A 16,164-nucleotide genomic window follows, 5' to 3' on the forward strand; every position below is an offset into this window, starting at 1 on the left:
GGGTTTAAATCATAGAATCATAGAATATCAGGGTTGGAAGGGACCTCAGGAGGTCATCTAGTCCAACCCCCTGCTCAAAGCAGGACCAATCCCCTGCAGACTACTTGGCTCTGGGAAGAAGGATAAAGGAGTTTGAGGCGCAAGTGGTCTTCTCGTCCATCCTCCCCGTGGAAGGAAAAGGCCTGGGTAGAGACCATCAAATCGTGGAAGTCATCAAATGGCTACACAGGTGGTGTCGGAGAGAAGGCTTTGGATTTTTGACCATGGGATGGTGTTCCAAGAAGGAGGAGTGCTGGACAGAGACGGGCTCCACCTAACGAAGAGAGAGAAGAGCATCTTCGCAAGCAGGCTGGCTAACCTAGTGAGGAGGGCTTTAAACTAGGTTCACCGGGGGAAGGAGACCAAAGCCCTGAGGTAAGTGGGGAAGTGGGATACCAGGAGGAAGCATGAGCAGGAGCGCGCAGGAGGGCAGGGCTCCTGCCTCATACTGAGAAAGAGGGTCGATCAGCAAGTTATCTCAAGTGCCTATACACAAATGCAAGAAGCCTGGGAAACAAGCAGGGAGAACTGGAAGTCCTAGCACAGTCAAGGAATTATGATGTGATTGGAATAACAGAGACTTGGTGGGATAACTCACATGGCTGGAGTACTGTCATGGATGGATATAAACTGTTCAGGAAGGACAGGCAGGGCAGAAAAGGTGGGGGAGTTGCACTGTAGGTAAGGGCGCAGTATGACTGCTCAGAGCTCAAGTATGAAACTGCAGAAAAACCTGAGTGTCTCTGGATTAAGTTTAGAAGTGTGAGCAACAAGGGTGATGTCATGTTGGGAGTCTGCTATAGACCACCGGCCCAGGGGGATGAGGTGGACGAGGCTTTCTTCCAACAACTCACAGAAGTTACTAAATAGGATTGCTTTAGGATCCATATGAAACTCTTCTGACTAACTCAGGTGCCCTGCTTAGACTTCAAATTGTGGCTTGCATAGGTTGAAAATGGAACAGAGATATTTCAAGATCAGAAAGTCATACTGCCGACTTCTCTCCAAATTTTGACTCCTGATTTTAGAAATTCTAAGAAAATCTCTATTAGGCACTCCTTGTTAAAAACATTATTAAACTTCTTGGGATCCTTTTGGAATGTGTTTGACATGTAAGTGTAATTTTGATTTATTTAATACAGGAATGCAACTTGGAAAATTCTGCCTACTATATTCCTTTAAAATCTCTTTAGTCAAACCATGTAATTTAACTATGTTTCATCTTGAGAAAAGAAGCTTGATGGGGGACCTATATCAGTCTTCAAATATGTTAAAGGCTGTTATAAAGAGGACAGTGATCAATTGTTCTCCATGTCCATGGAAGATAGGACAAGAAGTGTAATGGGCTTAATCTGCAGCAAGGGCGATTAGGTAAGATATTAAGAAAAGCTTTCTAACTACAATGGTAGTTAAGCTCTGGGATGGGCTTCCAAGGGATGCTGTGGAAATCCCATCTTTGGAGATTTTTAAGAACACATTAGACAAACACCAGTCAGGATGGTCTAGGTTTACTTGGTCCTGCCTCAGCGCAGGAGGCTGGACTACATGATGTCTCCAGGTCTCTTCCGGTCCAACATTTCTATGATGGAAACTGGTCTGTTCTGTAGTATTTTCAATAATCTTCTCTGTCATTAACGTGTATTCTGCATAGATGTAAACACATTTTTGAAGCCTGTAATAAATGCTTAGAAATGACTTTATACACTTTGTGGTATGGGTAGCTGCCCACTGTCCATTAACTAGTCACTTCCACACCACGTATTTGTCAGATCTAAATCCTGACAAGGACACTCATGACTTCAGCCTAAAGGGCTTTAGGGGGAAAGCTTTGGCTGAAACGATACCTGCGCATCTTCAGCAAGGCAATGTCTGCCCTACCAGGTTCCTTGACTATTTTCTCAACCTCTCGGATTTGCACAGACGACTCCTCCGCCTTTTCAGTGTGTAGTCCAAGGAAGATCCTGTATGCAGATGGCCTGGGTGACCTGGAAGAGGTGATTGCACATGGTGAGGTTCTATACAGATAATCAGGGCTTGCATCCCTGCTGAGTGGGGAGCAAGTCCTGAAGAACTGTAGTTGATAGGGAGCTGGGACATACTGATGATTTTTGCAAAAATCTAAGCATTAGGGTTTTTTTTAATGTTTAGCTCTCTCATAGTTATGAAGAAATCCACAGTCTATAAAGTGATGTCATGTTTTCTTCCTGAATCTGCAGATATACTGCTCCAGTGGCTCTGCTGCTGCTTTCCCAAGTAGCAACAGTGAACATGTGATCAATGTCACAGCTGCTCCTTAAATCCCTATGAAGGAAGATGCATAGGAGGTACAGTGTCAATTACAATGTTTGACCAAGATCCAAGCAGCAACAGAGGCAGGTAGTGAAGCTATTTACTGGGGAGGAAGACCTGAAACAAGGTGTAGACATATGCTCTCCCGCTCTGCCCCAGCAACCAAAAGACTGGGAAAAGGGTAGAAGAGTGTTGACACAAACCCACCCCATGCAGCAGCAGCTGGTTGGGGGATAGATAGTGGGGTGGAGATCCCATCTGGCTTTGCAGCACCCAGAAAAGTGGGAGAGGGCAGAATGGTGCCGTGGTTAGACTGAGGTGCTAGGAAGGGGATGGGGGAAGAATCATAGAATATTGGGATTGGAAGGGACCTCAGGAGGTCATCTAGTCCAAGCCCCTGCTCAAAGCAGGACCAATCCCCAATTTTTGCCCCAGATCCCTAAATGGCCCCCTCAAGGATTGAACTCACAACCCTGGGTTTAGCAGGCCAATGCTCAAACCACTGAGCTATCCCTCCCGCCCTAAACTCTGGGAAGATGTCTTTTGCTCTATCAGCAAGCAGAGGAAGGTAGGCATGGGAGGGGTGGATAGGTGCACAGATTACTACAGTGATGAGTGTGGTGTTCAAGAGCCGACATAAACAAGGGAGCATCACTTTTATCAGGCATTGACCTACCAGGCACTGATATGAAGGATAGACTCCTTCAGTAAGTTCAGGAGATAGCACCCTGGTATTAATCACAGCATCCTTCCTTTTAGCTGAAGCTAGCATGGTGGGAGTTGGAGGGGGTAGGCTTCTCATCAGGGTTTTTTCACTGTTATTCCCATTAAATCTTTCATATTGAGCTAAAGCTAGTAGTAGGTATAGTTCTCTAGCTAGTAGAAAATTTGCCGCGCTCCACATCCCAGAATATTAAAGGAACTGCCACATGAAATTGCAAGCCCAACAGCAAGGATTTTTAATGTATCTGTGAACTCAGGGGCCACACTCTATGACTGGAGAGTTGCTAATATACTTCCTATTTTTAAGAAAGGGAAAAAAGTGATCCAGGAAACCACAGGCTCATTGGTTTGACCTCAATTGTATGCAAGGTCTTGGAAGAAATTTTGAAAGAGAAAATAGTTAAGGACATAGAGGTAAAGGGTAATTGGGATAAAGTATAACATGGTTTTACAAAAGGTAAATCTCATTCTTTGAGAAGATTACTGATTTTTTTAAACAAAGGAAAAGCCCTAGATCTAATCTACCTGGATTTCAGTAGGGCATTTGATACACTTCCACATGGGAAATTATTAGTTAAACTGGGGAAGATGGAGATTAATATGAGAACTGAAAGGTAGTTGAGGAGCTGGCAAAAGGGGAGACTACAACGGGTCATACTGAAAGGTGAACTGTCAGGCTGGAGGGAGGTTACTAGTGGAGTTCTTCAGGGATCAGTCTTGGGACCAACCATATTTAACATTTTCATCCATTACCTTGGCACAAAAAGTGGGGATGTGCTAATAAAATTTGCACATGACACAAAGTTGAGAGGTACTGCTAATACAGAGGAGGACCGGAATATCATACAAGAAGATCTGGGGGACCTTATAAACTGGAGTCATATAAATGGGATTAAATTTAACAATGCAAAGTGCAAGGTCATGCATTTAGGGACTGACAACAAGAATTTTTGCTATAAACTGGGGACGTATCAGTTGGAAGCGACGGAGGAGGAGAAAGACCTGGGTTTATTTGTCAATTACAGGATGACTATGAGCCGCCAATGTGATGTGACTGTGAAAAGGCTAATGCAATCCTAGGGTGCATCAGGCGAGGTATTTCCAGTAAAGATAGGGAAGTGTTATTGACATTATACAATACACTGGTGGGACTCCACCTGTAATACTGTGTTCAGTTCTGGTCTCCTATGGTTAAGAAGGATGAATTCAAACTGGAACACTGAAGAGAAGGGCTACTAGGATGATCAGAGGAATGGAAACCCTTCCTTACAAAAGGAGACTCAAGGAGTATGGCTTGCTTAGCCTAACCAAACAAAGGCTGCAGGAGATAGGATTGCTCTCTATCAATACATTAGAGGGACAAACACCAGGGAGGGGGAGGAATTATTTAAGTTAAGGGCTAGTGTTGACACAAGAACAAATGGATATAAAGTGGCCATCAACAAGTTTAGGTTTGAAATCAGAAGGCTTCTAAGCATCAGAGGAATGAAAGTCTGGAACAGCCTTCCAAGGTAAGCAAGGGGGGTGCAAAACCTAACCGGCTTCAAGGCTCAGCTTGAAAAGTTTATGGAGGGGATGTATGATGAGACTGCCTACAATGGCATGTGGCCCATCTGTGACTGCTATTAGCAAAAATCCCCAATGGCCAGAGCTGGGGCACTAGATGGGGAGGGCTCTGAGTTATTATTGAGAATGCTTTCCCAGGAGTTTGGCCAGTGGGTTTTGCTGGCATGCTCAGGGTTCAACTGATCGCTATATTTTGGGTTGGGAAGGAATTTTCCCACAAGTCAGATTGACAGAGACTCTGGAGGGGGGGTTCGCCTTCCTCTGTACCATAGGGCACAGGCCATTTGCTGGTTTAAACTTGAGTAAATGGGGGATTCTCTGTAACTTGAAGTCTTTAAACCATGATTTGAGGATTTCAATAACTCAGCCAGAGGTTAGGGGTCTATTACAGGAGAAGGTGGGTGAGGTTCTGTGGCCTGTAATGTGCAGGAGGTTAGATTAGATGATCACAATGACCCCTTCTGGTCTTTAAGTCTATTGGTCTATGTAATCATATTTTTGGCCATCTCTTTGTATCAGAATCTGAAAAACAAAGCATGTTCTGGTCTCAGCTGGAATTTTACATCTATAAATGTCATCTACGTCAGTGCTTCTCAAGCTATCTGATGTGGGGGACCGGCATTTTCTTTTTCCAATGTGCGCGCAGACCGGCAGCTGATGGCTAGCCGGACCCGCACCGGTCCGCAGATCACCACTTTGAGCAGCACTGATCTACGTCACAGTTTGAATACAACAATAAAACTGCAAATGCTGTAACTCTTACAGCTACAGCAACCATGAAGTCAGATGACTAGATACTCTGTTTTGGATGCAGAGTTTTGCTTATTAAGGTCTCGCCAAGCATCCCACTAACATTTATTATGACATGAAGCTTTCTTTTCAGCCATCAGTGTGTCAGCTTCACATAGCTGGGTGACTCCTCAAGATGGTAAGTTGCTCTCTTGAGATATCTGAGCATCTCTCTTGCTTATTACACAAGCACAAAATCAGGGCCTGACTGTGCTGCCCTTACAGATATGAACAGGTTCATTATTCAGTAAGGAACCTCACTGTTACCCTATCTCTTTCTCTCTGCTCTAACTTGAATGAACTGAGCTTGGGGATGAGAAGTAACAGAGCAGTTAACCACTCTAAGAGCCATCATGTAGGTGAAGCATTGGCTGGTTAAGAGTATAAGAACATAAGAATGGCCCTCTTGATCAGACCAAAGATCCATCTAGCCCGTATCCTGTCTTCTGACAGTGGCCAATGCCAGGTGCCCCAGAGGGAATGAACAGAACAGGTAATCATCAAGTGATCCATCTCCTGTCGCTCATTCCCAGCTTCTGGCAAAAGCCAACTTCTGGTTCAGACAGATCAAAGAAACACTTTGCCAAGCACACTTTTTTTCGCTCTTTGATATGCCTCTCCAGTTGTAGGAAATATCTGCAGCAGGCTACAATAGACACTTACCTGTCTAAGCAGTGTTTGGCGGTAAGAACCCACTGTGGGGCTATCAGAGTGCCACCACAAAAGTGCATGTTGAAACTGGAATAGAGAGGAAAGGCATGAGATTAGTTTGAGAATGTGAAGTTAATTCTCCACTATCACAGCAATGCACACTGAGGACTACTAGTAAACCATCAACTTCACTTATTCAGGAGCTTTTAGGATTCCCAGATTTTATTCTACAGATCATGAGAAAGAAAATACTGATTTTCATCAAGAGCTGAGGTTTGGTTGGCTCAAAACATGAGAAAAGATAGTTGACTCCTCTCTTGAATTTTGAAAGATTGTCCCAATTTCAACAGGAGGGTTCTGTGTTCAGAAGTATAATCAATATTATGACATATCTTAACTAGGGCTGTCAAGCGATTACAAAAATTCATCACTATTAACCATGTGATTAAAAAGATTGATTGCATGATTAATCGTGTTGTTAAACAATAATGGAATACCATTTATTTAAATATTTTTGGATATTTTCTACATTTTCAAATATATTGATTTCAGTTACAACACAGAATAAAGTGTATATTGCTTACTTTATATTTATTTTTTATTACAAATATTTGCACTGTAAAAAACAAAAGAAATAGTATTTTTCAATTCATGTCATACAAGTATTGTAGTGAAATCTCTCTATCATGAAAGTTGAACTTACAGATGTAGAATTATGTACACAAAATAACTGCATTGAAAAATAAAACAATGTAAAACTTTAGAGCCTACAAGTCCACTCAGTCCTGCTTCAGACAATCACTCAGAAAAACAAACTTGGTTACAATTTGCAGGAGATAATGCTGCCTGCTTCTTGTTTACAATGTCACCTGAAAGTGAGAACCAGCGTTTGTATGGCACTCTTGTAGCAGGCATTGCAAGATATTTACATGCCAGATGCGCTAAAGATTCATATGTCTCTTCATCTTCAACCACCATTCCATAGGACATGCGTCCAAACTGATAATGGGTTCTGCTCGATAATGATCCAAAGCAGAGCGGACTGATGCATGTTTAGTTTCATCATCTGAGTCAGATGCCACCAGCAGAAGGTTGATTTTCTTTTTTGGTGGTTCAGGCTCTGTAGTTTCCGCATCTGAGTTTTGCCCTTTTAAGACTTCTGCAAACATGCTCCACATCTTGTCCCTCTCAGATTTTGGACCGCATTTTTGATTCTTAAACCTTGGGTCAAGTGCTGCAGCTATATTTAGAAATCTCACATTGGCATCTTCTTTGCGTTTTGTCAAATCTGTTGTGAAAGTGTTCTTAAAACAAACATGTGCTGGGTCATCATCCGAGACGTCTATAACATGAAATATATGCAGAATGTTGGTAAAACAGAGCAGGAGAAATACAATTCTCCCTCAAGGAGTTCAGTCACAAATGTAATTAGCGCATTATTTTTTGACGAGCATCATCCGTATGGAAGCATGTCCTCTGGAATGGTGGCTGAAGCATGATGGGGCATACAAATATTTAGCATATCTAGCACATAAATACCTTTCAATGCCAGCTATAAAAGTGCCATGCGAACGCCTGTTCTCACTTTCAGGTGACATTGTAAATAAGAAGCAGGCAGCAGTATCTCCTGTAAATGTAAACAGACTTGTTTGTCTTAGCGATTGGCTGAACAAAAAGTAGGACTGAGTGGACTTGTAGGCTCTAAAGTTTTACATTGTTTTGTTTTTGACAGCAGTTATGGAAGAAAAAAATCTACATTTGTAAGTTGCACTTTCATGATAAAGAGATTGCACTACAGTACTTGTATGAGGTGAATTGAAAAATACTATTTCTTTTATCATTTTTACAGTGCAAATATTTGTAATAAAAATAATAATATAAAGTGAGCACTATGCACTTTGTATTCTGTGTTGTAATAGAAATCAATATATTTGAAAATGTAGAAAAACATCTGAAAATATTTAATAAATTTCAATTGGTATTCTATTGTTTAACAGTGGATTAGTCGTGATCAATTTTTTTAATCACAATTAATTTTTTTGAGTTAATCGCGTGAGTTAACTGCAATTAATTGACAGCCCTAATCTTAACCATTTGCTTTGTGGTGTCCTACTGGACAAATTTCAAAAGCTTGCAACGCTGCATAGCTGTGAGTAGGTAGGCATATATCACTGATGCCAAGGTATACAATTTTCATTGTCTTGAGGACATTATTTTTTATGGTGACCAGCAGATTTTTGTGGGCATTTTCATCAGGCCTTTTCTTAGCACTGCTAGATCTCTATAACTAACCACAACCAATATGACACTGAAAATGTTCGGTCCTGGAGATTATGGCTTTGATACAGCTCTGATCACAGTCAATGGAAGTATTGCCTTTGGCTCCAGTGGAAACAGGACTGGATCCCATATAAGCAGGGATGACAGAAAACCATCTGTACAAATTTTAAATTGCTGGCTCCATCCCGGGTCTAAATCCCCATGGCATGGATACAAATAACTCCCGTTGCGTTCAATGGGAATTATTTGTTTCCTATGTCACTAAAATTAAAGCACATTTTGGACGAGTAGTTCAAATCGGCCCTATGTAAATGTTTAGGACAAAAATGGGAGGGGTTCTAGTTAACTACATTACATTTACTAGCTTGGGACAATCTTGTCAAGAGGAAAAAATGTTGTGCAATATATTTTGTTGAAAAGATTTATTTTAGAGGCATTTCAGTTTGGGGGCATTTTTAGGGAGAGATCAAGACTACTCTCCAGATGGCGTCAGCTCCACATACAGAAACATGAAGAGTGAAGTCCTTTCTGTAAAGTTGTTGCTGAGGTGCCCCATGTAGTGAGGTGCTTTCTAAGTTGTAATGCAATGTGGAATAGTTATACCTTGTCCTGAGACTGATTTGCCAGGGCCAAGAGTGTGGATTTGAAACACACCCGCCCACAATCCTTGTAGGGCACAGCTTTGGAGCGGTCTTGGCTTTTCCACACTCATATTCGGGAGGAGCTAAAGAATGAAATGAAGTCAACCTGAAGAATTTTTAAGCAGCTGTCATACCATCCACAATATATTTAAATAAATGGGGAGAGGAAGGTTATCTTTACACCTCTGGTTTGTCACTCTTTATGAAGCAATTACACAGCAAAAACTGCATAAACTTTGTTAGGTTATTCTGATCTGGAACAGTTAATAATGTCTGTGACCAAAATATTGCTTTCAAGATGACAACACATTGATTTACATGGCAAAAAGTTTACAGATGTACCATTTGGATATCAGCGAGTCAGAAACAAAACGGGGCTAAAATTACAGTAAGGGGAAAAGAACAAAAGAAAAAAAAGAAAACACATTCCCCAAATTGCCTCAGTAAGTACCCTTACATCTCTGACCGAGTACAGCAACCCTACAAGCCATATCTTCTGACTGTATTTAAACTAATCTGGAGCAATGGTAAATGAAGTTCAGTCACTGTCTCTGTGTTCCCTGCCAAAAGCTTTCAGAGCTGTCCCTCTTTAAAAGTGTTAGGGAAATCCAGGACCATCCTCTCCACCAAGGTCTGATCTAGGGCATAATGGTGGGCATCTTATGGCTGTCTCCCTGGATCACTTGCTACCAGCACCCTCTCTTCCCATAGGGTAAAGTAAAGAACTGAAAATAAAAATAAAGATTCTGACCTTCACAGTTTCACCAGTCCTTTCTTTGCAGGAATGGTCAGGCCACAGTAGCTCATTGGGAGTGCAGTTTACTTCCACTGTCTGCCTGCCACTCAGCTGCTCTCTTTAACCTCCTCCTCCAGCCTTTGCAGGTGGGGTGGGGTGGGGTGAGGCCGCCTGGGCCCAGAGCAGCTCCTTAACCCCTTCTTCTCTAGTGTGGAGTTTGTATACCCCAACAAGTGACCCACCACAATAAAGCCAGTGGGGTTGGTTTACAGTTGTGGTGTGTGTATCTTGCAGAATCCCTTACTCTGCTTACCTGCTCTGTTCTGGGGTTTGGTCAGGGATACTCACCAAAGGACAAGCATCATGTGTCCATCTTACAAAAATACAGAGTGGAGAAATTATATAATTTCTTAGGGCAGGGATTGTCTCTTTGTTTTATGCTTGTACAGTGCTTAACACAGTGGGTCGTGGCTTCTAGATGCTCCCATAGTACAACAACACATAATTAATTAATTAACTGACAGGCAATCCAGCTCCTGGCCATAGGCGGCATTTTCAAGCCCTTTTGTGTGCACATTAGGCACAGTGTAACATATTTGCATATACTTTATTTAATTTTTTTAAAGGTTTCAGCTAGTCTGGCTATTTTTAGGGCGAGATCTCTCAAAACCACCTTTTATTAGTTACTGTTTCAAATAAGTTGTTCTGGGAAAAATGTTTGTGGTCCATGTAATATTTGCCATTACAGGCAAACCAGAGTGCTCATGTTTTTCCGAACTTTCAAAATCCTTTTCCAGAGAGCTAAAAAGTTGGAGCTACATCTTGACTTCCATATGCACTCAGACCTCCTATTTCATTCAGTGGGTCCTAGGGTTTTGATTTGCACACAATGTTTTGGATATGAATGATTAACTGTTGCAACATAAATAAATAAAATCTTTAGAAAGCATGTAGTGGGGATAGTCTCATTTCAGGTCACTGTTGTTGTGGTTATTTATTTGTATTGCGGTATGGCCTACCGGCCACTACCTCATTGTGCTAGGCACTGTACATACATAAAAAAATGCCAGCCCCTACCCCAAATAGCTTACAATGTAACTGTAAGACAAAAGACAACCAGTAGATACAACAAACGTGGGGGTGGAGAGCACAAGGTTAGAGTGAGATGATTATGATCAGTGTGGCAAGCAGCAGTCACAGCCCACCCGCTGCCTGAGTTTTGTCAGACGCATGCATGCAGCTCCTGTTCATGTGTCCCAGAAGCTAGAATATGAGCCTTGCTCTTTAAATTCAATAAAAAGCTTGGAGTAAAACATGCACCCCTCAACACTTTCCCTTTATTGACCCCCAAATGCCTTTCTTTTTAAGTAAACAAATTAAATATTTAGGGCCAGATTCACTCCCCAGCTAGCATGAAGAGCATTTTGCCAGGGAAGGGCAGATTTATTTGTATGTCTCGGACTGCATCCCTCCAGCAGAGCTAAGTAAGCATATCTCTAGGTCAGCCTGGCTCAGCCTTCTCCTGCATCTGTCCCACCCAATAGCACTGAGAACAACCTGCAGATTTAGGGCCTGATCCAAAACCCACTGAAGCCAATTGGAAGACTCCCATTCAATTCAATGGGCTTGGGACCAGGCCCATACTCTGGGGTAGGGTTTAGTTACAACCATGAATAAGAACCTCTGTGTAGAGTTTGCCTAAGATGTTTAAGAGTGACTAGTGATGTCAGGTGCTTCAGTTTTTGGATGACCACCTCCAGCAATGACAAACAGCATATTCTGTCGGGATCAGACAATCTTGTAGAGATTACACCCAACTTTTTTACCTAAACTTTAGCTGATTATTACCAGCAGATGCTGTTGTCAGTTACATGGAGCTATAATTTGAAATATAAAGCTATTGTTAAAGCCTGTCTTTTCCACTCAGATTGAAAAATAAAATTACCCATTGCAAGTGTCATAAAAACATTTTCAAAAGCATAAATAGGGGAGACAAGACTCTTTAAAGAATAATTACGGCACTCGGTGATTTCACAGTATTCCCAGGCTTTCCTTGGGTCTGTCGTATAGCACCAAGGACCATTAATATCTCCGTCAGGATTCCTGCAATACTGTAATAAATACAGAAATGAACAAACAAACAGTAAAGCCCTGAATATTAAGAAGGGAATTAAAAAGTCAATTGATTTATGTTTTTATAATAATATAAAACTAAACGTTGGATTTTTCCCCCCAGACAATATTTCACTGTTTTGTTGATAATCATTTATTCTCATTGCAATAAAATCCTTTGTTTTCTTTTTCTCAAAACGGTTCGATGAATTAAGTGAAATGTCATGAAAATAAAACTGACACAACTTTCTTCAACCAGGCAAGTCACAAGTAGCAGAGCCAGCCTGAATCTCTGATTGATCCTATGGACTCAAGAGTACAACAAACATAAGATGGGATTTTCCTAGGGCGCTCAGTGCTGGCCTAACTCTGTTCCCACTGAAGTCAGAGTGATTAAGCCAATGCTAAGCATATTGCCAAAGCCCACTTTGTTTTCAAGATCTTGAGGAGATGCCAAAGAGCATCTTTCCGAGGTTTGCAAAGGACCCCGTATGTCATGGGGCCAGGCAGCTACAGTGGAAGCTTCTCCTACATAGCTTGCCAATGCACATCAATCCCAACCTGCTTAAATACCGCAGTGCTAAGAAATGTCTAAATGTTTCCTCCCCTCTCCACCATTTGTCTCAGTTGTGAGCTGCCCCCTGAGAAGACTGCCAAATATGCTGAATTCTCTTGTGGGTTTTTTGGTGAATAAACATACCCAGTGGAACAGGATGAGGTCACCAATATCATTAGCATATGTTTATTTACACAGGCTTTTCCCTGAGTTAATACTTAGGAGGGAGGGAATTGCTTTGCATGTGGGGTGGGAGCTAGGGTCTTTTCTATTGGGAAGAAGAAGACAAGGTCAACAAGGACAACAAGAAGAAGGTCAAGGAAAGTGTGGGCCCCTTAGTGAATAAGGGAGGCAACCTAGTGACAGAGGATGTGGAAAAAGCGAATGTACTCAATGCTTTTTTTTGCCTCTGACTTCATGAACAGGGTCAGCTCCAAGACTACTACACTGGGAAGCACAGTATGGGGAGGAGGTGACCAGCCCTCGGTGGAGAAAGAAGTGGTTCAGGGCTATTTAGAAAAGCTGGATGAGCGCTGCATCTGAGGGTGCTAAAGGAGTTGGCTGATGTGATTGCAGAGCCATTGGCCATTACCTTTGAAAACTCATGGCGATCGGGGGAAGTCCCGGACAATTGGAAAAAGGCTAATGTAGTGCCCATCTATAAAAAAGGAAAGAAGGAGGATCCTGGGAACTACAGGCCAGTCAGCCTCACCTCAGTCCCTGGAAAAATTATGGAGCAGGTCCTCAAGGAATCAATTCTGAAGCACTTAGAGGAGAGGAGAGGAAAGTGATCAGGAACAATCAGCATGGATTCACCAAGGGCAAGTCATCCCTGACTAACCTAATTGCCTTCTATGATGAGATAACTGGCTCTGTGGATGAGGGGAAAGCAGTGGACATGTTATTCCTTGACTTTAGCAAAGTTTTTGATACGGTCTCCCACAGTGTTCTTGCCAGCAAGTTAAAGAAGTATGGGCTGGATGAATGGGACTATAAGGTGGATAGAAAGCTGGCTAGATCGTCGGGCTCAACGGATAGTGATCAATGGCTCCATGTCTAGCTGACAGCCAGTATCAAGAGGAGTGCTCCAAGGGTCAGTCCTGGGGCCAGTTTTGTTCAATATCTTCATTAATGATCTGGAGGATGGCATGGATTGCACCCTCAGCAAGTTTGCAGATGACACTAAACTAGGAGGAGTGGTACATATGCTGGAGGGTAGGGATAGGATACAGAGGGACCTAGACAAATTAGAGGATTGGGCCAAAAGAAATCTGATGAGGTTCAACAAGGACAAGTGCAGAGTCCTGCACTTAGGACGGAAGAATCCCATGCACTGCTACAGACTGGGGACCAAATGGCTAGGCAGCAGTTCTGCAGAAAAGGACCTAGGGCTCACAGTGGACGAGAAGCTGGATATGAGTCAACAGTGTGCCCTTGTTGCCAAGAAGGCTAACGGCATTTGGGGCTATATAAGTAGGAGCATTGCCAGGTGATCGAGGGACATGATCATTCCCCTCTATTCGGCGTTGGCGAGGCCTCATCTGGAGTACTGTGTCCAGTTTTGGACCCCACACTCCAAGAAGGATGTGGAAAAATTGGAAAGAGTCCAGTGGAGGGCAACAAAAATGATTAGGGGGCTGGAGCACATGAGTTATGAGGAGAGGCTGAGGGAACTGGGATTGTTCAGTCTGCAGAAGAGAAGAATGAGGGGGGATTTGATAGCTGCTTTCAGCTACCTAAAAGAGAGTTCCAAAGAGGATGGATTTAGACTGTTCTCAGTGGTACCAGAGGACAGAAGGAGGAGTAATGGTCTCAAGTTGCAGTGGAGGAGGTTTAGGTTGGATATTAGGAAAAACTTTTTCACTAGGAGGGTGGTAAAGCACTGGAATGGGTTACCTAGGGAGGTTGTGGAATCTCCTTCCTTAGAGGTTTTTAAGGTCAGGCTTGAGAAAGCCCTGGCTGGGATGATTTAGTTGGGGATTGGTCCTGCCTTGAGCAGGGACTTGGACCAGATGATCTCCTGAGGTCCCTCCCAACCCTGATATTCTATGATTCTATGAAGGTGCTGTGGTGTAAGATGTAATTGATTTTATTTGCACTCAGAATTTTATCTCAATGCATTTTATCATTTTAAAAAAGAACTATGTCAAACAGGCTCTTGCCCCAATTTCAGCCTAGTGCATTAACCAGTTGTGCCACCTAGCCACATCTTAGGGGCAAATCCTTCTCCCGGGGCTCAATCTGAAATTCTGGGCCAGGTGCTGGAGATTTGTGCAGGTGGTAGGAAGGGGAATGAATCTTCCTCCAACGAATCTCCCTCCAAGAAATGACCACAGCATAGCCCATGTGATTCCCTCTCTGAGGAATACACATTTTATATCATATTAGTGAATTATGTTTGGATGCATCCGTTAACCTTTCCCAAAATCAACCCCCACTCAAGTGCAAAGGACAGTTCTGATAAATACGCCCTAATTTCAGTTCATGAAAGAAAAGCACTTCTGTTGTTAGATTACAAACATAACAAAAACAAACAAACAGGGCCTGATCCTGCAAAAGCGTACTCATGCAAGTAGACTTTACTGGTACTTGCAGATCCATTAATGTCAAGGGGACTATCAAAGCTGCCAAGATTTGGGTTTCTCCAGGTGCATCATTTCTCATGGATGAACGAGAGTGCAGAATTCCATCTCCAAAGGTTCCAAAATCAGGAGATTTCTTTTAAAAGATATTGTTGTCAGTTTTTAGAGTAACAGCTGTGTTAGTCTGTATTCGCAAAAAGAAAAGGAGTACTTGTGGCACCTTAGAGACTAACCAATTTATTTGAGCATAAGCTTTCGTGAGCTACAGCTCACTTCATCGGATGCATACTGTGGAAACTGCAGAAGACATTATATACACAGAGACCATGAAACAATACCTCCTCCCACCCCACTCTCCTGCTGGTAATAGCTTATCTAAAGTGATCACTCTCCTTACAATGTGTATGATAAACAAGGCATGAAAAACCTCCTAAGCTTATCTTTACCAGCTTAGGTCAAAACTTCCCCAAGGTACAAAATATTCCACCCTTTGTCCTTGGATTGGCCGCTACCACCACCAAACAAATACTGGTTACTGGGGAAGAGCTGTTTGGAAATGTCTTTCCCCCCAAATACTTCCCAACACTTGCACCCCCCCTTTCCTGGGAAATGTTGGATAAAAAGCCTCACCAATTTGCATAGGTGACCACAGACCCAAACCCTTGGATCTGAGAACAATGAAAAAGCATTCAGTTTTCTTACAAGAAGACTTTTAATAGAAATAGAAGTAAAGAAATCACCTCTGTAAAATCAGGATGGTAGATACCTTACAGGGTAATTAGATTCAAAACATAGAGAATCCCTCTAGGCAAAAACTTAAGTTACAAAAAAGATTCACAGACAGAAATAGTTATTCTATTCAGCACAATTCTTTTCTCAGCCATTTAAAGAAATCATAATCTAACACGTACCTAGCTAGATTACTTACTAAAAGTTCTAAGACTCCATTCCTGGTCTATCCCCAGCAGAAACAGCACATAGACAGACAGAGACCCTTTGTTTCTCTCCCTCCTCCTAGCTTTTGAAAGTATCTTGTCTCCTCATTGGTCATTTTGGTCAGGTGCCAGCGAGGTTACCTTTAGCTTCTTAACCCTTTACAGGTGAGAGGAGTTTTTCCTCTGGCCAGGAGGGATTTTAAAGGGGTTTACCCTTCCCTTTATATTTATGACACGCCCCCCAAATCTCAGCTAGGGTGAAACA

General features: G+C 42.4%; 1 protein-coding gene across 1 annotated transcript in view; it reads right to left on the reverse strand.

Annotated features, from left to right (window-relative positions):
• Nucleotides 1–16,164, reverse strand: part of LOC140908803 (plasminogen-like) — a 58,505-nt gene that overhangs the window by 5,752 nt on the left and 36,589 nt on the right. The window contains exons 13-16 of the mRNA XM_073336675.1: nt 11,732–11,825; nt 8,941–9,061; nt 6,070–6,144; nt 1,884–2,024 (exon numbers count right to left, since the gene is read on the reverse strand). Coding sequence (XP_073192776.1) covers nt 1,884–2,024; nt 6,070–6,144; nt 8,941–9,061; nt 11,732–11,825 — 431 coding nt within the window. The remainder of the gene's footprint in view (nt 1–1,883; nt 2,025–6,069; nt 6,145–8,940; nt 9,062–11,731; nt 11,826–16,164) is intronic.

The sequence above is a fragment of the Lepidochelys kempii genome, chromosome 3, assembly GCF_965140265.1.
Source record: "Lepidochelys kempii isolate rLepKem1 chromosome 3, rLepKem1.hap2, whole genome shotgun sequence".
In the NCBI taxonomy this organism is placed as follows: Eukaryota; Metazoa; Chordata; order Testudines; family Cheloniidae; genus Lepidochelys; species Lepidochelys kempii.